The sequence below is a fragment of the Colobus angolensis genome, unplaced genomic scaffold (genome assembly GCF_000951035.1).
Source record: "Colobus angolensis palliatus isolate OR3802 unplaced genomic scaffold, Cang.pa_1.0 Scaffold503, whole genome shotgun sequence".
In the NCBI taxonomy this organism is placed as follows: domain Eukaryota; kingdom Metazoa; phylum Chordata; class Mammalia; order Primates; family Cercopithecidae; genus Colobus; species Colobus angolensis.
The window spans coordinates 1751849-1778679 of NW_012118522.1; the positions used below are offsets into that span (position 1 = coordinate 1751849).

The following is a 26831-nucleotide window of genomic DNA, read 5'->3' on the forward strand; positions in this document are numbered from 1 at the left end:
TCACTGCAGCCTCTGCCTCCCGGGTTCAAGTGATTCTCCTGCCTCAGCCTCCTGAGTTGCTGGGATTACAGGCACCCGCCACCATGGCCAGCTATTTTTTGTATTTTTAGGTTTTATTGTATTTTCAGTAGAGACCCAGGCTGGTCTCGAACTCCTGACCTCAGGTGATCCACCCACCTTGGCCTCCCAAAGTGCTGGGATTACAGGCGTGAGCCACTGTGCCTGGCCTCTATTGTTGAATCTTTTAAGTGTATATTGTATTTAATTCAATGAATTTTTCAGTTCCATAATTTCTATTTGGTTCTTTTTTATAATATACATCTCCTTATTAAATTTCTCATTCATATTCATATTAAATTTCTCAATCCTAAATTTTCTTTCTGATTTGTCATGTTTTTCAGTATTCTCTTGTATCTCATGGAGCTTCTTTAATATCAATATTTAAATTTTTTTCTGGGATTTAATACATTTGTTTTTGATTGCGATCTGTTGCTGGAGAATTATTGTATTCCTCTGGAAGTGTCATATTTTATGGCTTTTTCATGCTTCCTGTGTCCTTGCGTTGATATCTGTGCATCTGATGTAATAGTTGCTTATTACAGTTTTTTAAATTTGCTTTCATGGGGTGGACTTTTGGTGTTGGGTAGGTAGGGCACTTAGGCTTTGATTCTGGGTGCATGCAGTAGTACAGTCTCTGTATGATTTTTTTTTTTTTTTTTTAGCTGTAAACAGCATCAGTGGTGTCTGTGATTTTCCTTGGTGGCTTAAGGTGTGGTTGTTAATGAAGACTTTTCTGAAGTTTTGCTGGGGACCCAGGGGATTTTTGATACAAGGGAAGGTTTGTGAACCACTGATAAAAAGAAACTTGGGTCCAAAGGTTATTGCAATCATTTCAAAAGCTTTGTTACCTTGAACACCTTTCTCTTTCATATGGTAGTCTTCAACCCTGGCATCAACCCTTTAAATTATAAACACCTGGGGAGTTTTTACGACTACCTGGGCCCCAAAGCAAACCAATCAAATGGGAATCTCTGGGAAGGGGCACAGACATCTGTGTTCTTAAACCCTCTCCAGTGAATTCCGGTGCAGTGAGAGCCAAGCCTCAGCAGTAAGCCTCAGAGTTCGTCCTCTTCCGTAAAGTGGGGATAATGCCCCTGTCTCTCTCCGAGTGAGCAGTAGTGCTGGGAGAAATAGGTGAAATGAGTTACATATGTATACATGATAAATTAAGCCACAAGAAAAATAATAAAGAGCTTGAGGAAGAATGCGTCTTTTCTTCTGTGTTCTGCAGTCCTTTACTCACCAGCTTCTGTAGGACTCCTGGCTCTGTGACTGCATAAGGTAGAGCTATCCATGAATCCCCTCCAGCATGACTTACATTTAATTTTCTTCTTCATTGTAAAGGGCTGAATCTTGAGCCAGGATCCCTAGATTTTAAGCGTTTTCTTCCCCAATTCCTTGTCACTGGCCCTGGTACCATTTCTATATCATCCCAACACTTGCCTCAACTCAACAGAGGACTGATAAGGTTCAGATTTGTGCTAGTATCTCCATTATTACACCATAAAAATTGTAGGCCTTTAATATTATTTTAGGTTCACTACTCCTGAAACTAACAGCAGCAGGAGGAGAGTAAACATTCTTGGGACAGAACATCCTGTTACCCATCATGTCCTCTGTGTGTAGAACCGGGGCTGTGCTGTCAGCCAAGACTGGAGCTTTGAGGTTGATGCTTCCCTTGAGGCAGGTCTTAGGCAGACCAAGAGAAGATATTGTTTATATCTCTCAGGAGACAAAAAAAAAAAAAAAATCCAAGTCCTTGGGTAAGGTATAGAAGGAAAGTTCAGGACCAGGTGCTGTAAAAAGTTTTACTGTTTACTCTGGGCTCAGTAACTTAGGAAAATTCTGAATTCATAGAATTAATTAATTTGACCAACATCTTTCGAGAACCTTTGTGAGGTCACCAAAAAAGAAAACAAAAAAGATTCCAATACTGATCTCAAGAAGCTTATAACTAAGTAGGCTATGTATAGTTGAGTAGTTATCCCAGTTGAGGAATGAAGAGGGGAGGACTTATGGGAAAGCAGAGGAAAGATAGCTGCTTAGGCTGAGATGTTTGGAGAAGGCTGCATGGAGAAGGTGGCATTTCATCTGAGCTTGTGAATATAGATGGAATAACTAACATACTCTGTCCCAGCTCAAATATCATCCCCTCACTGAGTCACCTGAATATGCTGTCTAAATTACCACCTCATTATTCCTGTCTTATTTTTCTTCATAACAGTTATTACCTGACTTTATCTCTGTTTTTGTTTGTTTGTTTCTGTTTTTTTTTTTTTTGAGACAGAGACTTGTTCTGTCACCCAGGCTGGAGTGCAGTGGCTATCTTGGCTCTCTGCAATCTCTGCCTCCCAGGTTCAAGAGATTCTCCCGCCTCAGCCTCCCAAATAGCTGGGGTTACAGGAGCTCGCTACCACACCCGCCTAATTTTTGTATTTTTACAGGGTTTCACCATGGTGACCAGGCTGGTCTCAAACTCCTGACCTCAGGTGATCTGCCCGCCTTGGCCTCCCAAAGTTCTGGTGGCATGAGCCACCGTGCCCGGCTGTTTTTGTTTTTTTGTTTTTGTTTTGAGACGGAGTCTGGCTCTGTCGCCCAGGCTGGAGCACAGTGGCGCGATCTTGGCGCACTGCAAGCTCCGCCTCCCAGGTTCACGCCATTCTCCTGCCTCAGCCTCCTGAGTAGCTGGGACTACAGGCGCCCACCACCTCGCCCGGCTAGTTTTTTGTATTTTTCAGTAGAGACGGGGTTTCACCGTGTTAGCCAGGATGGTCTTGATCTCCTGACCTCGTGATCCACCCGCCTTGGCCTCCCAAAGTGCTGAGATTACAGGCGTGAGCTACCGCGCCCGGCTGCTCGGCTGTTTTTATTATTGGTAAATAATGCTACAAGGTAAGTTCCATCAGGGCAGTTCCATCTCTTTTGTTCATCCCTATCCCCAGCACCCAGAACAGCATGTGGAACACAGTAGACACTCAATAAATGGAATAAATGAACAAATGGATAGATAGATGGATACACTTCTGTTTCATAGGGCATCACAGGAATTCGTTTTGCTGGAGGAGAGAAGTGCTACATTAAAGCGCAAGTGAAGGCTCGTATTCCTGAGGTGGGCGCCGTGACCAAACAGAGCATCTCCTCCGAACTGGTGGGTACCAACATGCCTGAGACAGTGAGACTGCTTGGCAAACATTGCTTGAAGGCACAACCCTTTCGGTTTTTATTTTTTGTTTTTATTTTTATTTTTATTGAGACAGAGTCTCACTCTGGAATGCAGTGGCGCTTTTGGCTCACTGCATCCAATTCTCCTGTCTCAGCTTTCCAAGTAGCTGGGACTACAGGCACACCACCATGTCCAACTAACTTGTATTTTTAGTAGATACGGGCTTTCACCATGTTGGCCAGGCTCTTCTTGAACTCCTGGCCTCAAGTGATCTGCCCGCCTCAGCCTCCCAAAGTGCTGGGATTACAGGAGTGAGCCATCACGCCCAGCCTAAAGGCACAACCCTTTTGGTTTCTAGTATCTGGATAGGTTCATGACTAGATCGTAAATTCTATTTCTTCTCTGCCAAAGGAATTTAAACTGTTTTTGTCCTACTGGGGTCAAGGGATTCTTCTCACGTGATATAGCATATTTAAACGTTTTGGGAAGCTGCATTTTAAAGTGCATAAAGGGGCTGGGTGCTCATATGGCCTTATTTGCCTGCGGTTAGGAAACTATCTGGTCTGTGGTTAAGACTCCTCAACAGAGGCAGGCATGGTGGCTTACACTGGTAATCCCAGCACTTTGGGAGGTCGAGGTGGGCAGTTCATCTGAGGCCAGGAATTCGAGACAAGCCTTGACAACACAGCAAAACCCTGTGTTTACTAAAAACACAAAAAATTAGCTGGCCGTGGTGGTGCGTGCCTGTAGTCCCAGCTACTCAGGAGGCAGAGGTGGGAGGATCACTTGAGCCCAGGAGATTGAGGCTGCAGGGAGCTAAGATTGCACCACTGTACTCCAGGCTGTGCATCAGAATGAGACCCTATCTCCCAAAAAAACAACACAAAAACCAAAAAACAAAAAAATAAACAAAAGAGACTCCACAATAAAGACAAAGGACTCCACAAGATAGAGTCTTCATTAAAGAGACCCATGATAGCAGATCACACAGCCTCCACTGGAAAGCAGCCACAGGGCACTCATCCCCCACCCCAACGCCAGCCAGCTTCACTGAGGGTGGTTCTAATTGTTTTGCCCTACATTAAGCTGAGATAGCTCCTCCTACAACTTCTTCCCACTGTCTCAGGCTCAGCCCATTGAAGCTATACAACGTATATCCAATTCCTTTTCTATGTGTCAAACCTGTGAGTTTTTAAAACATGTTTCTTTCATTTATTATTAATAACTTGCCTTTGAGCTTGATTTTTTAAAAAATTTACTTTAGGAATTGCATACAGTGTTCTAAAGACACATTTAACAATAATACCTTACTTTTAATGGTGGTTTAGGGCTTACAAAGTGGTCTCATTGATTATTGTCTTTTATTTGAGTTGTGGCAGGAGAGGGTGGAGAGAAAATGGGCTTTGAAGTCAGAAAAACGTAGATTTACATCCCAGCTCTCATACTCCCTATGGATATTGTCATCTGCAAGCTGGGGGTATGCATACAGTATCCATGGCCCTGAATCTACTTGATGGTTGACAGATGGCTGCTGTTCATTGTTAATTTTATTATGATCATCTTTGATACTCCCAGTATCCCTGAGAGGGAGGTAAAGCAAGTATCAGCTCCCTCAAGGCAAAAGAGGAAAACTATGGGTAAGCAAAGGTGCCTGGAAACTGCCTGATTGTTTGCCCCCATAGGAGCAGCTGCAGGCGGTGTCTCAAAACAGAACAAAACAAAAGCTAAAAAACAAACCTGTGAGTTTGTAAAGCTGGCTACCATTCCTCTGTTTTCTCTTTTCTACTCTGTTTCCCATCCATCCTGTGAGATGTATTCCAGACCTTCCTTGCTCTGGTCATTCTCTCCTGATGGTGTTCCAGCTGGTTCCTTATGAGCTGCGCTGTTCAGAATCAAAGGCCATCTTCTCGGTGCAAATATGTTATACCAAGTATAAAAATGGGACCAAGACCTCCTTTGTTCTGACCCTTGAGCTTCTCTTATTGCATTACCATTTCTTATAGTCATATCCCTCAGTTTCTGTCATGAAGACTTCAGTGAACTATAATCCTTGCCATTTTCCCTATAAATGGACCCAGAACTTGTTCTCTCCTGCCTTCTACAAGGACCAATTCCCCAACAATGGCTGACCCAGATTTAATCATAAGTTTGCAGTATATTTTCTGGGTTTTTAAATATAGTTTTCCCTGATTTTTTTTAAAAAAATACTTTGTTACTGTAGGAAATTTGAGAGAGACATAAAAGTATATATAGAGATGGCCAAATAGGAACAGCTCCACTCTGCAGCTTCTAGCATGATCAACACAGAAGGTGGGTGATTTCTGCATTTCCAACTGAGGTACCTGGCTCATCTCACTGGGAGTGGCTAGACAGTGGGTGCAGCCCACAGAGGGCAAGCCAAAGCAGGGCGGGGCATTACCTCACCCAGGAAGCTCAAGAGGTTGGGGAACTAACTCCCTCCCCTAGCCAAGGGAAGTTATGAGGGACCATGCCATGAGGAACAGTGCCTTCCAGCCCAGATACTATGCTTTTCCCATGACCTTTGCAACCTGTAGACCAGGAGATTCCCTTGGGTGCCTACACCACCAGGGCCCTGGGTTTCAACTGGGTGGCCATTTGGAAAGACACCAAGCTAGCTGCAGGAGTTTTTCTTCATACCCCTGTGGGGCCAGGAACGCCAGCACGACAGAGCCATTCACTCCCCTGGAAAGGGGGCTGAAGCCAGGGAGCCAAGTGGTCTACCTCAGCGGATCCCACCCCCATGGAGCCCAGCAAGCTTAGATCCACTGGCTTGAAATTCTTGCTGCCAGCACAGCAGTCTGAAGTGGACCTGGGACACTTGAGCTTGGTGGGGGGAGGGGCATCCACCATTACTGAGGCTTGAGTAGGCGGTTTTCCCCTCACAGTGTAAACAAAGTCGCCAGGAAGTTCAAACTGGGCGGAGCCCACTGCAGCTTTTCAAAGCGGCTGTAGCCAGACTGCCTCTCTAGATTCCTCCCCTCCCAGCAGTGCATCTCTGAAAGAAAGGCAGCAGCCCCAGTCAGGGGCTTATAGATAAAACTCCTATCTCCCTAGGACAAAGCACCTGGGGGAAGGGGCAGCTATGGGCACAGCTTCAGCAGACTTAAACGTTCCTGCCTGCTGGCTCTGAAGAGAGCAGTGGATCTCCGAGCCCAGCACTCAAGCTTGGCTAAGGGACAGACTGCCTCCTCAAGTGGGTCCCTGATCCCCCATGCCTCCTGACTGGGAGACACCTCCCAGCAGGGAATGACAGACACCTCGTACAGGAGAGCTCTGGCTGGCACCTGGTGGGTGCCCCTCTGGGACAAAGCTTTCAGAGGAAGGAACAGGCAGGAATTTTTGCTGTTCTGCAGCCTCTGCTGGTGATACCCAGGCATACAGTGTCTGGAGTGGACCTCAGCAAACTCCAGCAGACCTGCAGCAGAGGGGCTTGACTGTTAGAAGGCAAACTAACAAACAGAAAGGAATAGCATCAATATCACCAAAAAGGATATCCACACAGAAACCCCATCCGAAGGTCACCAACATCAAGGAAAAACCAGTGCAAAAAGGCTAAAAATTCCAGAAACCAGAACGCCTCTTCTCCTCCAAAGGATCACAACTCCTTGCCAGCAAGGGAACAAATCCAAATCTGGACAGAGAACAAGTTTGACGAATTGACAGAAGTAGACTTCAGAAGGTAGGTAACAACAAACTCCTCTGAGCTAAAGGAGCATGCTCTAACCCAATGCAAGGAAGCCAAGAACCTTGAAAAAAGGTTAGAGGAATTGCTAACTAGAATAACCAGTTTAGAGAAGAAATTAAATGATCTGATGGAGCTGAAAAACACAGCACGAGAACTTCGTGAACCATACACAAGTATCAATAGCCAAATCCATTAAGCGGAAGAAAGGATATCCAAGATTGAAGATCAACTTAATGAAATACAGCATGAAGATGAGATTAGATAAAAAAGAATGAAAAGGAATGAACAAAGCCTCCAAGAAATAAGGGACTATGTGAAAAGACCAAACCTATGTTTCATTGGTGTACCTGAATGTGACAGGGAGAATGGAACCAAGTTGGGAAACACTCTTCATGATATTATCCAGGAGAACTTCCCCAACCTAGCAAGACAGGCCAACATTCAAATTCAAGAAATACAGAGAACACCACAAAGATACTCCTCGAGAAAAGCAACCCAAAGACACATAATCGTCAGATTCACCAAGGTTGAAATGAAGGAAAAAATGTTAAGAGCAGTCAGAGAGAAAGGTCAAGTTACCCACAAAGGGAGGCCCATCAAATTAACAGTGGATCTATTGGCAGAAACCCTACAAGCCAGAAGAGAGTGCGGGTCAATATTCAACCTCTTAAAGAAAAGAATTTTCAACCCAGAATTTCATATCCAGCCAAACTAAGCCTCATAAGCAAAGGAGAAATAAAATCCTTTACAGACAAGCTAATGCTGAGAGATTTTGTCACCACCAGGCCTGCCCTAGATGAGCTCCTGGAGGAAGCACTAAATATGGAAAAGAAAAACCAGTACCAGCCACTGCAAAAACATACCAAACTGTAAAGATCATCAACACTACGAAGAAACTGCATCAACTAACGGGCAAAATAACCAGCTAGCATCAGAATGATAGGATCAAATTCACACACAACAATATTAACTTTAAATGTAAATGAGCTAAATTCCACAATTAAAAGACACAGACAGGCAAATTGGATAGAGTCCAGACCCATCGGTGTGCTGTATTCAGGAGACCCATCTCACATGCAAAGACACACATAGGCTCAAAATAAAGGGATGGAGGAATATTTACCAAGCAAATGGAAAGCAAAAAAAAGCAGGGGTTGCAATCCTAGTCTCTGATAAAACAGACTAAACCAACAAAGATCAAAAAAGACAAAGAAGGGCATTACATAATGGTAAAAGGATCAATGCAATGAGAAGAGCTAACTATCCTAAATATATATGCACCCAATATAGGAGCACCCAGATCCATAAAGCAAGTTTCTTAGAGACCTACAAAGAGACTTAGACTCCCACATAATAATAGTGGGAGACTTTAACACCCCACTTTCAATATTAGACAGATCAATGAGACAGAAAATTAACAAGGATATTCAGGACTTGAACTCAGCTCTGGACCAAGCAGACCTAATAGACATATACAGAACTCTCCACCCCAAATCAACAGAATATACATTCTTCTCAGCACCACATCGCAATTATTCTAAAATTGAACACATAATTGGAAGAAAAGCACTCCTCAGCAAATGCAAAAGAACAGAAATCATAACAGTCTCTCAGACCACAGTACAATCAAATTAGAACTCAGGATTAAGAAGCTCACTCAAAACTGCACAACTACATGGAAATTGAACAACCTGCTCTTGAATGACTACTGGGTAAATAACGAAATGAAGGCAGAAAGAAAGATGTCCTTTGAAATCAATGAGAACAAAAACACAATGTACCAGAATCTCTGGGACACACCTCAAGCAGTGTTGAGAGGGAAATTTATAGCACTAAATGCCCACAGGAGAAAGCAGGAAAGATCTAAAATCGACACCCTAACATCACAATTAAAAAGAACTAGAGAAGCAAGAGTGAACAAATTCAAAAGCTAGCAGAAGACAAGAAATAACTAAGATCAGAGCAGAACTGAAGGAGATAGAGATATGAAAAACCCTTCCAAAAATCATTGAATCCAGGAGCTGGTTTTTTGAAAAGATTAACAAAATAGATAGACCATTAGCCAGAATAATAAAGAAGAAAAGAGAGAAGAATCAAATAGACACAATAAAAAATGGTAAGAGGGATATCACCACTGATCCCACAGAAATACAAACTACCATACTATAAACACCTCTACACAAATAAACTAGAAAATTTAGAAGAAATGGGTAAATTCCTGGACACATACACCCTCCCAAGACTAAACCAGGAAGAAGTCGAATAGCAAGGTCTGAAACTGAGGCAGTAATTAATAGCCTACCACCCAAAAAAAGTCCAAGAGCAGACATATTCACAGCCAAATTCTACCAGAGGTACAAAGAGGAGCTGGTACCATTCCTTCTGAAACTATTCCAAACAATACAAAAAGAGGGACTCCTCCCTAACTCATTTGATGAGACCAGCATCATTCTGATACTAAAACCTGGCAGAGACACAACAAAAAAAGAAAATTTCAGGCCAATATCCCTGATGAATATCAATGCAAAAATCCTCAATAAAATACTGGCAAACTGAATCCAGCAGCAGATCAAAAAGCTTATCCACAACGATCAAGTCGGCTTCATCCCTGGGATGCAAGCCTGGTTCAACATACACAAATCAATCAACATAATCCATCACCTAAACAGTACCAATGACAAAAACCACATGATTATCTCAATAGATGCAGAAAAGGTCTTCAATAAAATTTAACACCGCTTCATGCTAAAAACCTTCAATAAACTAGGTATTGATGGTATCTCAAAATAATAAGAGCTATTTATGACAAACCCACAGCCAATATCATAGTGAATGGGCAAAAACTGGAAGCATTCACTTTGAAAACCAGCACAAGACAAGGATGCCCTCTCTCACCACTCCTATTCACCATAGTGTTGGAAGTTCTGGCTAGGGCAATCAGGCAAGAGAAAGAAATAAAGAGTATTCTAATAGGAGGAGAGGACGTCAAATTGTCTCGTTGTGCAGATTACATGATTGTATATTTAGAAAACACCATCGCCTCAGCACAAAATCTCTTTAAGCTGATAAGCAATTTCAGCAAAGTCTCAGGATACAAAATCAATGTGCAAAAATTACAAGCATTCCTATATACCAATACTAGAGAGCCAAATCATGAGTGAACTCTCATTCACGATTGCTACAAAGAGAATAAAATGCCTAGGAATACAACTCACAAGGGATGTGAAGGACCTCTTCAAGGAGAACTACAAACCACTGCTCAAGGAAATAAGAGAGAACACAAACAAATGGAAAAACATTCCACGCTCATGGATAGGAAGAATCAATGTTGTGAAAATGGCCATATTGCCCAAAATAATTTATAGATTCAATGCTATCCCCATCAAGCTACTACTGACTTTCTTCACAGAATTAGAAAAAACTACTTTAAATTTCATATGGAACTGAAAAAGAGCCCGTATAGCCAAGACAATCATAAGCAAAAAGAACAAAGCTGGAGGCATCATGCTACCTGACTTCAAACTATACTACAAGGCTATAGTAACCAAAACAGCCTGGTACTGGTACCAAAACAGATATATGGACCAATGGAACAGAACAGAGGCCTCAGAAATACTGCCATACATCTACAACCATCAGATCTTTGACAAAACTGACAAAAACAAGCAATGGGGAAAGGATTCCCTATTTAATAAATGATCTTGGGAAAACTGGCTAGCCATATGCAGAAAACTGAAACTGGACCCCTTCCTTACACCTTGTACAAAAATTAACTCAAGATGGATTAAAGACTTAAATGTAAGTCCTAAAATCATAAAAACCCTAGAAGAAAACCTAGGCAATACCATTCAGGACATAGGCATGGGCAAAGACTTCATGACTAAAATACCAAAAGCAATAGCAACAAAAGCCAAAATTGGCAAATGGGATCTAATTAAATTAAAGAACTTCTGCATAGCAAAAGAAACTATCATCAAAGTCAACAGCCAACCTACAGAATAGGAGAACAAATTTTTGCTACCTATCCATCTGACAAAGGGCTAATATCCAGAATCTACAAGGAACTTAAACAAATTCACAAGAAAGAAACAACCCCATCAAAAAGTGGGTGAAGGATATGAACAGACACTTCTCAAAAGAAGACATTTATGTGGCCAACAAACATATGAAAACAAGTTCATAATCACTGGTCATTACAGAAATGCAAATCAAAACCACAATGAGATACCATCTCATGCCAGTTAGAATGGCAACCATTAAAAAATCAGGAAACAACAGATGCTGGAGAGGATGTGGAGGAATAGGAATGCTTTTACACTGTTGATGGGACTGTAAATTAGTTTAACCATTGTGGAAGACAGTCTGGTGATTCCTCGAAGATCTAGAACCAGAAATACCATTTGACCCAGCAATCCCACTACTAGGTATATACCCAAAGGATTATAAATCATTCTACTATAAAGACACATGCATACGTATGCTTACTGCAGCACTATTCACAATAGCAAAGACTTGGGACCAACCCAAATGCCCATCAATGATAGACTGGATAAAGAAAATGTGGCACATGTATACCATGGAATACTACGCAGACATAAAAACGATGAGTTCATGTCCTTTGCAGGGACACGGATGAAGCTGGAAACCATCATTCTCAGCAAAGTAACACAGGAACAGAAAACCAAACGCCACATGTTCTCACTCATAAGTAGGAGTTGAATAATGAGAACACATGGACACAGGGTGGGGAACATCACACACCGGGGCCTGTCAGGGAGTGGGGGGCTAGGGGAGGAAGAGCATTAGGAGAAATATCTAATGTAGATGACGAGTTGATGGGTGCAGCAAACCACCATGGCATGTGTATACCTATGTAACAAACCTGCATGTTCTGCATATGTATCCCAGAATTTAAAGTATAATTTAAAAAAATTAAAACCGTTGAATTCATGGAGATAGAGAGTAGAAGGATGATCACCAGAGGCTGGAATGGTTGGGGGAAGGGAGGATGGTAATGGGCACAAAAAATAGTTATAAAGAACAAAAAATAGAAAAACTAAATAAGACCTAGTATTTGCTAGCACAGCAGGGAGACTGTAGTAAAAAATAATTGTACATTAAAAAAAAACTAAGAGTATAACTGAATTGTTTGAAACAAAGAATAAATGCTTGCAGTAATTACCCTCATGTGGTAATTATGCATTGCATGCTGGTATCAAAATATCTTAGGTAACCCATAAGTATGTATCTAGTGCAGATCCACAAAAATTAAAAAGAAAATAGGTGTAAGAATCTTAACTAAAATATTAGTAAAAGGAATATAGCAATATGTTGAATAAGTAACATGTCATGACAAGGTAAGGTTTATTTCAGGGCTGTACAAATGGTTCAATACTGGGACATCTTAGGGAAAAAAGTATAGATAATAAAATTACATACAATTATATAATTCACAAAAAGCTAATGCTAACGTTTTGGTGAATTTTCTCCGGTGTGTGTGTGTGTGTGTGTGTGTGTGTGTGTGAGAGAGAAAGACAGTGATAGTCTTTCCATAAGTGAAATTATACTGTTGTATGGCTTATTATTGTCATAACTTTAGTTCTTCTAAAATGTAGATTATAATGGACATAATGCTTTATCATATGATTATACTTTTAAGTCTTTTATTCTTAAATACTTCAGGTATCTTCAATTTTTCATTACTTCAAATAATAACAATTAAAAATAACTATTTTTAAATACCATTATTTATCATGGTAAATAAATTCGCCATGATAGTGAATGCTTTTATATTTAAATCTTTGTCTGCATCTGATTCTTAGGCCAAAGAGTAGATTATTTGTCGTGTGTTTCAGTTGTTTATGTCATGCATAATGGATCCCCTAGTGAACAGAAACAAATTCAGACAATACATTTGTGTGAATTAGGAGTATGTTTGGCTGTCAGTAGCAGTAAACTACCCTTAGAGTAACTTACACAAACTGGGATCTGTTTTTCTCCACAGTAAGCAATGCGGAGGCAGGTGGCTGCAGGCATTGGCTCGGTGGCCAGCATTTCTGTGATTTTTAAAAATCTTGCCTTCCAGCTACAATCATGGTTGCCACTGCTCAACCTCTTCCTGACTTCCTTAGTTGGCATTCAAGTAAAAATGTCAGGAAAAAAGAGGTTGAGCAATGCCAACCACAACTTCCCTTTAATCAGGAAAAGCAGGCCTCCCAGGGCCTTAGCATACTTTGGATCTCACTGGCTAGCACTGGTCACCTGGGCACCCCGGATTGCTGGAGAACTAGAGAAAGCAAGTGTCTCTCCTGGGGCTGGGCTCATTGCTGCGTCCAATAAAAGGACTATGTTACAAGGCAGGTGAGGGAGGAAGGAGATTGGGTAGGCAACCGAAAGTACATACTTCAAGATTTATTTAACATTCTTAGCGTGGAGGATGCATCTATATGCATTATCCCAATCACCCCACTCTTCCCCACACACTTTAGACTAAGATGGGGTAGATTTATGTACCACTTGCTTTCATAAATTTTTCATCAGTTTTGTATAACTTTAAAAAGCTACAGTACTCAAAGAGCATTCATTTCCTGGATGGAGCCATTTAATTTAAGGTAAATAACTGGATTACCTGACTGTTAGCTTCCTCCAATAACTTTAAGTTGTTTTAATGCAGCCATAAGCCTGAGGGAGAAAGCATAAATGAAGTACCGCTTTTAGCTAAAAATTAGGAGAAAACATTTTAATTTCTCCAAGCTATTGCAAACTAATAAATACATGAAAGGAACAACCTGGCAAGATAAATTTGTCTCCTGGGTTATCAAACCATTCTCAGCATCTCACTGTGGAAGAAAATCCAAGGTTTAACTTTGAAATCTCAGTGGTGTGCTTGATGCAAGGAACATCTGAAATATGTGTTGTTACAGCTGGGAAATGGAGAAATGGTTTATGTTAAATAATACTTTGAACCGAAGACATTAAAGAGGCAATCACTTGCTTTTTCCATTGTTGTTCAGAAGCTGCAGAACAAAACCCCAGAAGATTTTCACTTCAAATGAAGGCTTCCTCTATCCTTTGTAGGATTCCAGGGTTCATTCAATTGCTTTTCCTAAAAAATATCTTTGATCAAAAACATCAGATTAACCTAAATCTCAAAGTTGGTATCAAGTAATTTTCACTTCAACTCAGGGTACTTAGGTTCACATGGTACAGCTATCCAGAGGCAGGGCAACAGGAGGAGGCGTGCTGAATATTGTGAAAAGAGCTACAAAGAGAAGAGATTAGAACCGTAAAGTGCACGACTGTACACACGCACGCTCGGAATTCTCATTAATTTTTTATAAGGCAAAATAACCTTTTAGCAACACGTGACTCTTAATATGCAGCATGTTTCGCTGTCCTCTTTGCTCAAATGCAATCGTTTTTACTTTCAGGAAGGCAAGATCATGCCAGTCAAATATGAAGAAAATTCTCTTATCTGGGTGGCTGTAGATCAGCCTGTGAAGGACAACAGCTTCTTGAGTTCTAAGGTGTTAGAACTCTGCGGCGACCTTCCTATTTTCTGGCTTAAACCAACCTATCCAAAAGGTAACATTTTAAATTATCTTAATGCTGTTTACAACTCTCCCTGTTCATGCATGTGAGGTTCCTCCAAGCCCCTCCAAAGGCCTGAGCATGTAACAAGGAGGATAAATCAGGATGCATGTGGCAGTGTCTCAGTAATTAGCATGAGAGATGAAAGCAGGAAAATAGCCCATGACTATTGTAGGGAAGGGAGGGAGCAGTAGGGTTAACAGGAGGCAGATCGGGAAGACAACGCCAAGGCATTACCTGCAGCTTTTGTTTATGACACTCACTTCTTTCTGCTCTGCCCCTTAATCTCAGTTGTTTGCACCTTCCAATTTTACATTTTTTTATTTCTAAGGCATAGAATCAAGGGACTAAGAAACTGTCATACTGCCGAGTCTTTATTGTGTTCAAATCTAGAATTATGGGACAGCCAAAAGCTGCTGTGGGTATTGGCTGAGATTCCTCAAATTCAGAGCTTGAATATTAGCTTCCAAGTCCAGTGAAAATAAATGCAGACTCCCTGGAGTTCACAGCTAGGCTGGAGCATATCTTTGAGCTATTTCTGGGTGATGTAGGGCAGGTGAGCCCAGTGGACCTTGCTCTGCCTCCTGAGTTTCTCCTGTCCCCCAAGTTCTCTCACTATTTCTACTGCAGTCACCACACTGGCCTCCCAAAGGCCTATTTTGTAGCTCTGGTTCAAGTGTGGGAAAAAAAGGCCTTTCTCCTAGCACAGCTGAGATAGGCTAATGTTTTCTGAAAGATTTTATGGAAGACTAGCAGAGAGCAGCATGGAAATAAAGAAAATATAGGCCTTTAAAACCACTAAGCTTGGTGGGCACGCAGGGAAAAGACAGGGCAGTTAGTGTTTAATAGGAATAGTTTCATGTTTTGCAAGATGAAACATGTTCTAGATGGTGGTGATGATTGCACAGCAATGTGAATGTACTTCATGCCACTGAATGTACACTTAAAAATGGTTAACGTGGTAAATTTCATTATGTATATTTTACAACTTTTAAAAATACCCACCAGGCTTAGGAAGTACAGGTTTCTGATTCTGCCATGACTAACTTATTCTTATGGTTCACAAGTCCCATTCTGTCCTAAAGCTGGAGAAGATGGCTCCTCTCTAGCCTGGGTGAGGCAAATAGGATTCAGTGACAAGCCACTGGCAGTAACTGCCCGGCACAGTGGGCTGGGAAGGAGCTCGAGACCATACGCAGGCTCAGTAAGAAAGAATTCCAAACTCAGTCAGCACGGGCTGGCTGGCTGAAGCAGGCAGGAGAGGGGCTGCCAAATGGGCTGTGCTGTTGCCATTCCTGCTCTTGCTCCTGTGGGTGGTCACAACTCACAGTTCTATGATGGCTTGCCAAGTTCTGGCTTTCTGTTCCACACCTGCCGCCACCTGGGTGGGCCGTCTTACTTTCCATCGCCCAGGAACTCCCACCTTTTCCAGTTGACGACGAGAGTCTGCAGTGCGCTACCAGTTAGGGCTCTCCCTAATCACACTGAGGACAAGCCTCTTACCCAGAGAGTTCATTCACTCATTTGACAGACATTCATGAGGGCCTAGTATGTGCCATATACTTGTCGTAGGTACTTGAGGTGCATCCATGAATAGAATAGACAAGAACCCATGCCCTCAAGGAGTTTTGCATTGTAGCAAGGGGAGACAGCAAATAAACACTAAATTAAAATAAGAAGGCCGGGCGCGGTGGCTCAAGCCTGTAATCCCAGCACTTTGGGAGGCCGAGATGGGCGGATCATAAGGTCAGAAGATCGAGACCATCCTGGCTAACACGGTGAAACCCCGTCTCTACTAAAAAATACAAAAAAAACTAGCCGGGCGAGGTGGCGGGCGCCTGTAGTCCCAGCTACTCGGGAGGCTGAGGCAGGAGAATGGCGTAAACCTGGGAGGTGGAGCTTGCAGTGAGCTGAGATCCGGCCACTGCGCTCCAGCCTGGGCGACAGAGCGAGACTCCATCTCAAAAAAAAAAAAAATTAAAAAAAATTAAAAAATAAAATAGAATAAAATAAGAAAATTGTATAATATGATACAAGGTGCTATGGAAAATGCCACTGCAGGGCCATGGGGTGGGCATTGGTGATCAGAACACAGCATTATCGGCAATGCTAAGACAACTGTTATGATGAGTAATTTCTCACTTGGGGAAAGAGCTTCTTCCCTACACATTCAAGATGTGGTTTGGTCTCTCCTAGCCCAATAGCATGAACACATTTTACGTATTCAATCACCACAACATCCATACAGGAATCACACATATTGTGTACACAAGAAAAGTGGAAAACACCTCAATGCCCCCAGATTAGAAAGGTAAATGTTGATATATCCATAAAATGGAATATCGCAGATAGGAAAAATGGACTCCCCCCATCTCTCATAACTACAGTTATATTTTACAATACAATCAAGAGGCCGGGCACGGTGGCTCAAGCCTGTAATCCCAGCACTTTGGGAGGCCGAGATGGGCGGATCACAAGGTCAGGAGATCGAGACCATCCTGGCTAACACGGTGAAACCCCGTCTCTACTGAAAAAAAAAAAAATACAAAACTAGGCAGGCGAGGTGGCGGGCGCCTGTAGTCCCAGCTACTCGGGAGGCTGAGGCAGGAGAATGGTGTAAACCCGGGAGGCAAAGCTTGCAGTGAGCCGAGATCCGGCCACTGCACTCCAGCCTGGGTGATAGAGCGAGACTCCGTCTCAAAAAAAAAAAAAAATACAATCAAGAAACTAAGTCCCCCTCTGATGATGCCAGGCTTCCTACCACCTAATTCTAATAAAAGCACCACACTCCAGGGTCCAGTGGCCCATGTCCTTGGATCTTGAAGCCAGCAGGTCATCAGTGTCATACAGCTGTATTATTAGAGACACTGGGAATGACAGCTGTACACAGGCCAGAAGGGAAGGGTGAGAGTTGACACCTGCTGAGCTCTATGTGTCAGGCATGGCACTAGAGCATTACGCTTTGTCCTCATTTAATCTTCGCCAACAACTGTTGGGGTAACTACTCATTCCCATTTTATAGATGAAGAAACTAAGGTTCACAGAGGTAAGTAATTTGCCTAAGGTCATTTAGTTAGTTAAATGAAGCAGAATTGTGATCAAATCCAGGTCTCACTTGTGCCTCTCCAACCATGCTATCTGTGGAAGCTACCAATGGCTTTAGAGCACATCTGAGTTCTCCTAAATAACAAAGCATGATATAATCCTCATCACCTAATAGTTCAGTGCTTATTATATGCAACACACTGTGCTTAAACCTTTAGACAAATTCTCATTAACCCTATCACTACCCTATGAATTAGATACTATTATTATCCCCATTTTACAGATAACAAAACTGGGTCTCAGAGAGACATCAAAATCCAAGCTGTGTGGTACTTTCTACTTTTTTTTGAGACGGAGTTTCACTCATGTCACCCAGGCTTGAGAGCAATGGCACAATCTTGGCTTACTGCAGCCTCTGCCACCCGGGTTCAAGTGATTCTCCTGTCTCAGCCTCCTGAGTAGCTGGGATTACAGGTGCCTGCCACTGCACCCGGCTAATTACTGTATTTTTAGTAGAGATGGAGTTTCACCATGTTGACCAGGCTCGTCTTGAACTCCTGACCTCAGGTGATCCACCCACCTCAGCCTCCCAAAGTGCTGGGATTACAGGTGTGAGCCACCGCTCCTGGCCTGTATTTTTGTGAACTGGCAGCCATCACCCCACTGCAGGACCCATGAGGCTGCGTGGTAAACCAGACCCAGGGTGTTCACGCTGGGCACCTAGCTATGCCAACCATTCTGTGGTCTTGGCCAAGTCACTTGGCCTTTCTGAGGCTTGATACCCTCATATATAAAAGCATTTGCTTTTTCTATCCCAAATATCTAGAATAAACCAAGATATTTCCCTTGCAAACTGCAAAGCTTTATACTGATATAGTCAATCCATTAGGAAGACTTAGGGCTACAATTAACAGAATATTTCATCAACAGTGGTTTCAACAAACACAGGTTTATTTTTTCATGTAGCCAGAAGTCTAGAGAGAGGAGGTTTTTGACACTATCTGCTACTCAATGATACCATCAAGTCTCTTTCCAGTTACCATTTTACTACCTGTAGCATGCTGGCTTATGGTGCCTATCACTTCATAGTCACAAATTGACTCTTGTAACTCCAAATATCACATCTGTGTTCAAGAAAGGAAAAACAAGACAGACAAGCCTGTCTGTCCCCTTTTACCGAGAAAGCAAAAGGCTTCCCAGAAACTGCACTAGCATATTCTGCTGATGTCTCCCTGGTCAGATATGTCTCACTTGGCCACTTCTAATTACAAAGGAAGCTGGGGAAACGAGTGGTGTTTTACTTTCTCAGTCCCAGTAGTGAAGGCAGACCAAAAGAAAGCGGGGAGGTGGTGTTGAGGTTTGCCAGGCCATCTTACAATGTCGTCCTCAATTAGTATTACAAAACCAAATTCAAATCATCTGTATGTTTATTAGCCCAAGACTCTAAAACATGCTTTATTATTACAAACATCAGTATAAAAATTTTAAACCATCTGGTTATGCACAAACTTTGATATCCTTTTCTTATGTTTTTCACCCTGATAAACACAGATCTAATTTCCTTAATTATTCAAATAAAGGGATTAACTTATGGAAATTTTTGTAGAAATCCAGAGGGAAAGAAGAGAAGTGGTAAGAAAAATTGTTCCAACTACTACTAAAAGACCACGCAGTGGACCACAGGGCAATCCAAGCGCTGGAAGACTGAATAATGAAACCAGACCCAGTGTTCAAGAGGACTCACAAGCCTTCAATCCTGATAATCCTTATCACGTGCGTTCCGGTGCTTTATGACATGATTAGACAAATGCATTAAACATAGTGCCAAGGCCGGGTGCGGTGGCTTAATGCCTGTAATCCTAGCACTTTGGGAGGCAGAGGTGGGCGGATCACGAGGTCAGGAGTTCGAGGCCAGCCTGGCCAACATGATGACACCCTGTCTCTACTAAAAATACAAAAAATTAGCCAGGTGTGGTGGCACATGCCTGTAATCCCAGCTACTCCGGAGGCTGAGGCAGGAGAATCGCTTGAATCCAGGAGGCAGAGGTTGCAGTGAGCCAAGATCGGGCCACTGCACTCCAGCCTGGGTGACAGGGCGAGACTCCGTCTCAAAAAAACAATAGTGCTGCAATGGTGTTTGTACGTGGTTTCAAACGAGCATTTAGGTATTCAACTTAGACTTTATTCAATTATTTTAAAAATACATTTTCATTTGTTGCAAAGTTTTTTTCTTGTTGTTGTTTCACTGCAACCTCCGCCTCCCAGGTTCAAGCGATTCTCCTGCCTCAGACTCCCAACTAGCTGGGATTACAGGTGCCCGCCACCACGCCTGGCTAATTTTTTGTATTTTTCTTTTTTGGTAGAGACAGGGTTTCACCATGTTGGGCAGGCTGTTCTCGAACTCTTGACCTCAGGTGATCCACCTGCCTCGGCCTCTCAAGGTGTTGTTGGGATTACAGGCGTGAGCCACTGCGCCCAGCCTGTTGTAAGGCTTATAATTAAGGGTAAGAACACTCAAGCATTACCTCTGTAGTGTAAAATCCTGATTGGCTGGTAACCCTTACTCAGTTGTTTTCTGTGCTCTCTTTTTCCAGTCATAGGCAAATTCATGAAAACAAATTCATATCAGAAATTTGATTATTTGAAAATGTTTCCTAGAGTGCTCCCTGGAGGAAACATATGGAAGTATTCTTCCCCCTTTATATCCACTTTATTCATTCATTCAACAGACAGTCATTTAGGCACCTGCTCTTTCCCAGGCTCTGTGCACAGTCAGTCAGGAGAACCTTCTGCCCTCAGGGGCTCTCAGTCCAGTTAGAGGATAGACCCACAGTTAGATGTAAAACGCTTTAGGCTGAAACACTAAAAAGTGATGTTTGTGAGGATGACACGAAGGTGCTAAAAACTCAAATCTTCCACAAAGTATTTACCATTATACTTTTCAGGGAGTGAAAAAGTAGAATAAGTATTTATTTGTAGCTAGCTTTTAAAATAAAAAATAGGGGCTGGGCACGGTGGCTCACACCTGTAATCCCAGCACTTTGGGAGGCCGAGGTGGGCAGTTCATCTGAGGTGAGGAGTTCAAGACCAGCCTGGCCAACATGGTGAAACCCCATCTCTACTAAAAATACAAAAAACTAGCCAGCACAGTGATGCGCACCTGTAGTCCCAGCTACTCGGGAGGTTAAGGTAGGAGAATTGCTTGAACCCAGGAGACCGAGGTTGCAGTGAGCCAAATCTGCGCCACTGCACTCCAGTGTGGGTGACAGAGCGAGACTTCAACTAAAAAATAAATAAAATTTAAAAATACATGCAGAAATTTTTTAAAAAACAGTACAAAAGATATATTATGAAGTGTTTTCCTTCCACCCAAAACACCCTCCCCAAAGCAACCTATTAACAATGACTATTTGTCCAGTGTCTCTGCTTAAGTACACACAGACACAAGCACACACACTTTTAACACAAAAAAAGTTTTAACACAAAACTTTTCCTTGCTCTCTTTCCAGTTACAATATTTTGGAGACTGTTTTCCTACACAGTACCTCATTCATTTAATGACTACTATTCATTTAATAGTAATTCATTGTATACATAAATGTACAGAAATTTAGTTATGCTTTCATGACTATAAATTATTTCCCTGCCTTTTGCTGTTTGCAAATACTGCTACAGGATACAATCTTGTACATGACTTACAGGATTTGTACAGGATTATCAACAGTAAATCAAGGTAACGCAGGTGGAGCTCTTAGCACAGGGCTTGGGACACACAGGTGAGCAGTAACTTGCTCAATGTTAGCTATTAGTATTGTGCAGCTAACACACGGAAGGCTATGTTTAGCATAAATACTGAAGCATGAGTCTGCTGCATTGAAGTAGATTTACATTTTAATGGAGGATACCAAATTGCCTTTCAAGAAATTACATCAGCTATATGTCTGCAAACAGTAATGGAAGGACCCACTTATTATCAAACTTAAAAAAAAAAAAACTTTCACCAATCTCTTGGGTGTAAATTTTATCTCCTGGTTGTTTATCCTGCTTGTCTTTAATTATGCGTAAGGGTGAGCATCTTTTCATATACTAAGTCATTTGCACGTTTTTCTATGTAGCCTATTCAGTCCAATACCATTTCATGTGTTGCCACTGTATTTCCTAGTTTATCATTTTAAAAATACTTTAGAAAACCTTGGAGCAAAAAGTATTTTCTAAATAACCAAAGGCTTATCATAAAATTCAGGACACCATAATACTACCTTAGCTTGAAGAAGAAAAAAAAGAATCTGAATAGATGAACAAAATTTAATAGTTTATTCCCTGGAGAGCTGGACTGGCTGAATCTGGCTCAAGGGGTGAGGGCATCAGTCCCTTCACAGATGGGCAGGATGTGACTTTGCCTTGGATCCAGTCTTGAGTGACCTGTATCCCTTGAAAAACTCCAATTATATCAATTTTTTCCTTTATTATATGTTGGACTTTAAGCAGGAATGTTTTCAAAGCATTTATCTCCATGATCTCAGTCCTTCAGTTATTCCTTTAAAAAAATGTATCTTAGGGTAACAGCATGAGATTTCCTCCCAACCTTTCAATCCTAAAACTTTGTCAGACCCTCAGATAAGGAAGTGCCTCAACCGACAGGCCTTTTAACTCTCCCTGCCCCATAATAAATAAATGAGGTTGTCTTTTTGCTGTCCCAGATTAACCTCTTCAAGAAATAAGGCAAAGAGCAGAGAGAGTCTGATGAATTAAAAAACGAATGCTTTAAGAGTAAGATAATAAATATTTTGACGACATAATTTGAATATAGGTTGTATCAGATCATGTTAATTTTGTGATAATGGCAATCTGGTTGTAAATTTAGGAAAACATCCTTATTTTGGGGGGCACATTCTAATTATTCATGGATGAAATGTCACAATTCCTCCAATTCTCTTTAAACTCACTTCAGAATTCACTTTAAAATACTAGTTTTGTTTTGATGGACATTATTTCCCTACCTTTTGCTGTTGCAGGAAGGGGAAAAGCAAATTTGACAATAGGTTAGCAATTGTCCAATCTAGATGAGTCTACTGGTGTTCAATATATAATTTCCTCTACTCTCCAGTATGTTTGAAATTTTTTTTCAAGACAGTTTCACTCTTGTTACCCAGGCTGGAGTGCAATGGCACAATCTCACTTCAACCTCCGCCTCCTGGTTCAGAAGATTCTCCTACCTCAGCCTCCCGCGTAGCTGGAATTACAGGTGTCCACCAACCATGCCTGGCTAATTTTTTTGTATTTTTTAGTAGAGATGGGGTTGGTTTCACCATGTTGGCCAGGCTGGTCTCAAACTCCTGACCTCAGGTGATCCACCTGCCTCAGCCTCCCAAAGTGCTGGGATTGCAGGCGTGAGCCACTGTGCCTGGCTGAAATTTTTAATAACTTCCTCCCCATCCCAAATTATGATTAAAGACTTTTTGTTTCAGCACCAGAATCAGCTAACTTTAGGAAAGAGGCTTAAATTGAATCAAGAATTTAAAGATAAGGGCTTCTTGGGAATGTACTTCAATACCATATTAAAAATAATGCACAATCTCTACCCTTAGAAGTCCCCCAAAAGGAAAACCAGATACGTAAACTGGGCAGGGTTGGCAGGATGGGAGTTCCTTCCAGTTCTGTAATCTCACCAGCAGTGAAGATGGAGATTTTTACTTCAATATAATCTTGTGTTTATATAACTATACTTACATAAAAAACTAGAAGGTAAAGTTTAAGGTCTTGAATTTTACATGTTTTTGTGGAGTCCTTTCCTGAGACCCCTTTGTCCCTACAGAGATAACATCCCCATTCTGTTACTGAAATGAAAGCAGGAGAAACTAAATGACTTGACAGTGTTCTCAGAGCCAGTGTAACTGGAACTGAAATCTGTCTTTAGCCTAGATTGATGAGTTTCAAAATGTGCTTCTAAAGAGCCTGGAAGCCATTACTGCAAGAAGTCACAAGCATTCCACTGACTTAGAATTAGCAGTGGCAGAAATGCTACTTTTTATCATAATGCTTCCTTTCTTGCTTTCCTACTTAAAACAAGCTGAGCTACTGAGTGGTAACCATGGGTCATTAAAGGCATGGAGAAACTTCAGGATATCGTTTTAAAAGACAAAACAACTTTCTAGTCAGTGACAGGTGAGATAAGTGTAGATTCCTTGGTGTCAAAAGGAATTATGAATGACAGCAGGTAAACAAGATCAAAACTCTTTACAGCAGATTACAGTATCTTGTAGCAGTGAAAAATTCAGAATTTAAAAATAACATGCATGCTATGACCTCATTATGCAGTTATCACAAATAATTATCTTTTATTTCACAGCAGCAGGAAGGGGAAAGCATGACATTCGACCCTAGACTGGATCACGAAGGAATCTGTTGTATAGAATGTAGGCGAAGCTACACCCACTGCCAGAAGATCTGTGAACCCCTGGGGGGCTATTACCCATGGCCTTATAATTATCAAGGTTGCCGTTCGGCCTGCAGAGTCATCATGCCATGTAGCTGGTGGGTGGCCCGCATCTTGGGCATGGTGTGAAATCACTTCATGTGTCATGTGCTGCAAAATAAGAACTAGCTGAAGAGACAACCAAAGAAGCATAAGGCATGCTGATGCTGATGGGACCACAAAATATTTTTACACTCTGAGTGGTTATTCTTGACACTCTTAACAGAATTTTTTTCCAGAACTTTAGTATGTGCAAATGTACTGAAAGGGTAGTTCAAGTCTAAAATGCCATAACCCCTTTATTATTTGTTATTTTTTGCTTTGCTTTGCCGTAAGTCTTCCCTTGCTTATATCTTCCAAAGCTATTTTAAAATAAACATGAAAATTTACAATTTGTCAAAAATCTCAATTGTACACTTGAGCTCCTTTAAGTCATGATGAAAATAAGTCATTGTTATTTGTACAGAATTCTTCAATTGTTCTTAATCTTTTTTGCTCTTCCTCTTGTAAATGTGCCCCCAGAATTCCCAGATAAAAACACATAAAAAGGAAAGGATATATAATGGAATCTATCTAAAAGTGAACATTTTTAGCCTCAATGTGGAAGCTCATGGGGAATTATTTGAGTGCACTGGCATGTGACCTGTGTTAAGAGTCACCTCCAGGAAAAGAGCTCTAGGATAAAGAAAAATGCAGTCAACGATAAATCAGACTTGTGGGGAGGAAGGACTTTATTGACATTCCGAAAAACAGGTCTTCACACCTTTCTCAATCTGTTTTCAGTAAGTGGTCACTGGGCATGAAGAAGCATAATGATTTTTACCTTTGTAGTACAAATCAGGCTGCGGCTGTAGTCCAATTACCAATAAGTTACTCTCCTAGTAACAGGGCTGACAGTGTTGCTTGGCAGATACAACTGAGGAGGAATAGCTTATTTATGTATAATGACATAAAGGAAGTCTCTCAGGAACAAGGACTGTCTTTAGAAATTGAAATATTAGATCAAGAAGATGAGCAGGTATTTTATATTTTTGACATTTCAGTTTTGCATCCCACAGTTTTTGAGAGATAAACAAATTTCCTAAGGAAAATAAAAGTTTTCCAAAACACAGGATTCTGAAATGATAGAAAGGTCTTGATGCCATGATCTCACTACACTCTCATATTCAGAATACACCTTATTACTGTGTATTCCACAGTAAATCCCTAATACTGGTATTTTCCAATTAAAGTCTATAATGATACAATTTTTAAAACCTGGTTTTCAGGTGAACACTCAGATCCCTCCATTTAATGAAATACCCAGCAAGCCTAGGTCTCTGGAGAAAAGAGATGAAGGAAAGACACCGTAATGACATGTAATGGTCACACTGTTCTCAGGAAGCAGCTAGTTCCTACAGCTACGAATTTAACATGTTTAGTCTTTAAAACTGTTGTTACTCTATTAACTAAAGAAATATGCACCAATGGTTATGCATATCATCTCCCACCCCCATGGCTCAGCAACCTGTACTGGGTTCTAAAAATAAAGAGAATGATTTAGTGATCGCAGCCCAGAAGAGCACATGGTCTCATGAGAGATACAGATAATAAGGGTTCAGCACACCAGACAAAGCCTTGATAAAGATGGAGGCAATGGGCTTCTTGGAGAATGCCTACTCTCTAGATTTTCAAGGATGAGCAGGAGTTAGCCAAGTGAAGGTGAGAGATTTGCATTCCAGGCAGAGGGAGTTTTGAGTAAGACCAGAGGTGTGAAGCTGCATGGTACAAGCAGGAAAACAGCATTCAGGTCAGGGTAGGAAATATCAAGATGGAAACGTAGGCAGAAGCTTTAAGTGGCATGTTAATTTGGGGATATCGTAATTTGGGGATATCGTGTGTGTGTGTGTGTCTGTGTGTGTGTGTGTGTGTGTGTGTGTGTGTGCGTGTAGGAAATAGGGAACCAATGAAAAGTTGCAGGCAAGGAGGGAGCTGGTTACGTTTTCACCTTAGATAAATCCCCTTTGGTGGCTTCCCATGTGAAAACTGAGCAGGTGCCATACAGTCCAAAGAGGCATCTTAATAAGGACAGCAGGTCATAAGGAAAGGTTGCCTTTTGAAAAGATGCTCCCTTTCAAAGCTTCATAATTAGATGAAAATATAGGAGATGGATATTTACTTCTAACAGGTAAAGGGATTATGTTATGTTATGAAATATCACTAAATACCCAAGGACATCAGTTTAACAGGAAAAAAAATCAGGATGATTTAAAAACAGGAAAAATTCAAGGTTGGATTAAGGACAGGAATGACAAAGGAGACTTAAATTGTATTCAAGGATGAAAATACGGGTCTACTTTGAAAGAGAAGTGGACAGATGAGCATTCAATAAAGGAAGAGACTGCAACAGGGAAGAATTACAAACTTCTTCACAACTTGGTACTAATTTCCCAAATTACTTTTAACCAGGCCAGTCTAAAAGTTACAAATACAGCCCAGTTTGCTGTGCTGAATCTTGACTGAAAAGTTAGCATGCGTGTATAGACATATGACTTACTGGTACTTTATTACAGGTACTCACTTAATTCTCAGTAGTGGTACAAGCCAATCCTGATGGAACATCTCAAATTAGATTTCAAGGTCCTAGTTTGACTTGGAATGGAAGGAAAAATGTGATAACTGCCATTTAGTCAGCATACGGAAAATGTTTTCTTTTTGTTTTCTGGCTGCAAAAACTTATGTTTTTACACCTCCCCTTCCACCAACACCTCAAATAACTGTGACACTAAAAAAGTAGATATACTAAGAATAAC

General features: G+C 41.4%; 1 protein-coding gene across 2 annotated transcripts in view; it reads left to right on the forward strand.

Annotated features, from left to right (window-relative positions):
• Nucleotides 1-24435, forward strand: part of LECT1 (leukocyte cell derived chemotaxin 1) — a 36876-nt gene extending 12441 nt beyond the window's left edge. Inside the window, exons 4-7 of one of the 2 annotated variants that reach the window (XM_011960097.1) lie at nucleotides 3095-3208; nucleotides 14360-14513; nucleotides 19171-19337; nucleotides 23914-24435. In XM_011960097.1, the coding sequence (XP_011815487.1) occupies nucleotides 3095-3208; nucleotides 14360-14513; nucleotides 19171-19337; nucleotides 23914-24129 (651 nt within the window). In that variant the 3' untranslated portion in view covers nucleotides 24130-24435. The remainder of the gene's footprint in view (nucleotides 1-3094; nucleotides 3209-14359; nucleotides 14514-19170; nucleotides 19338-23913) is intronic. The other variant, XM_011960098.1, reaches the window with a different exon arrangement.
• The last annotated feature ends 2396 nt before the right edge of the window (nucleotides 24436-26831 follow it).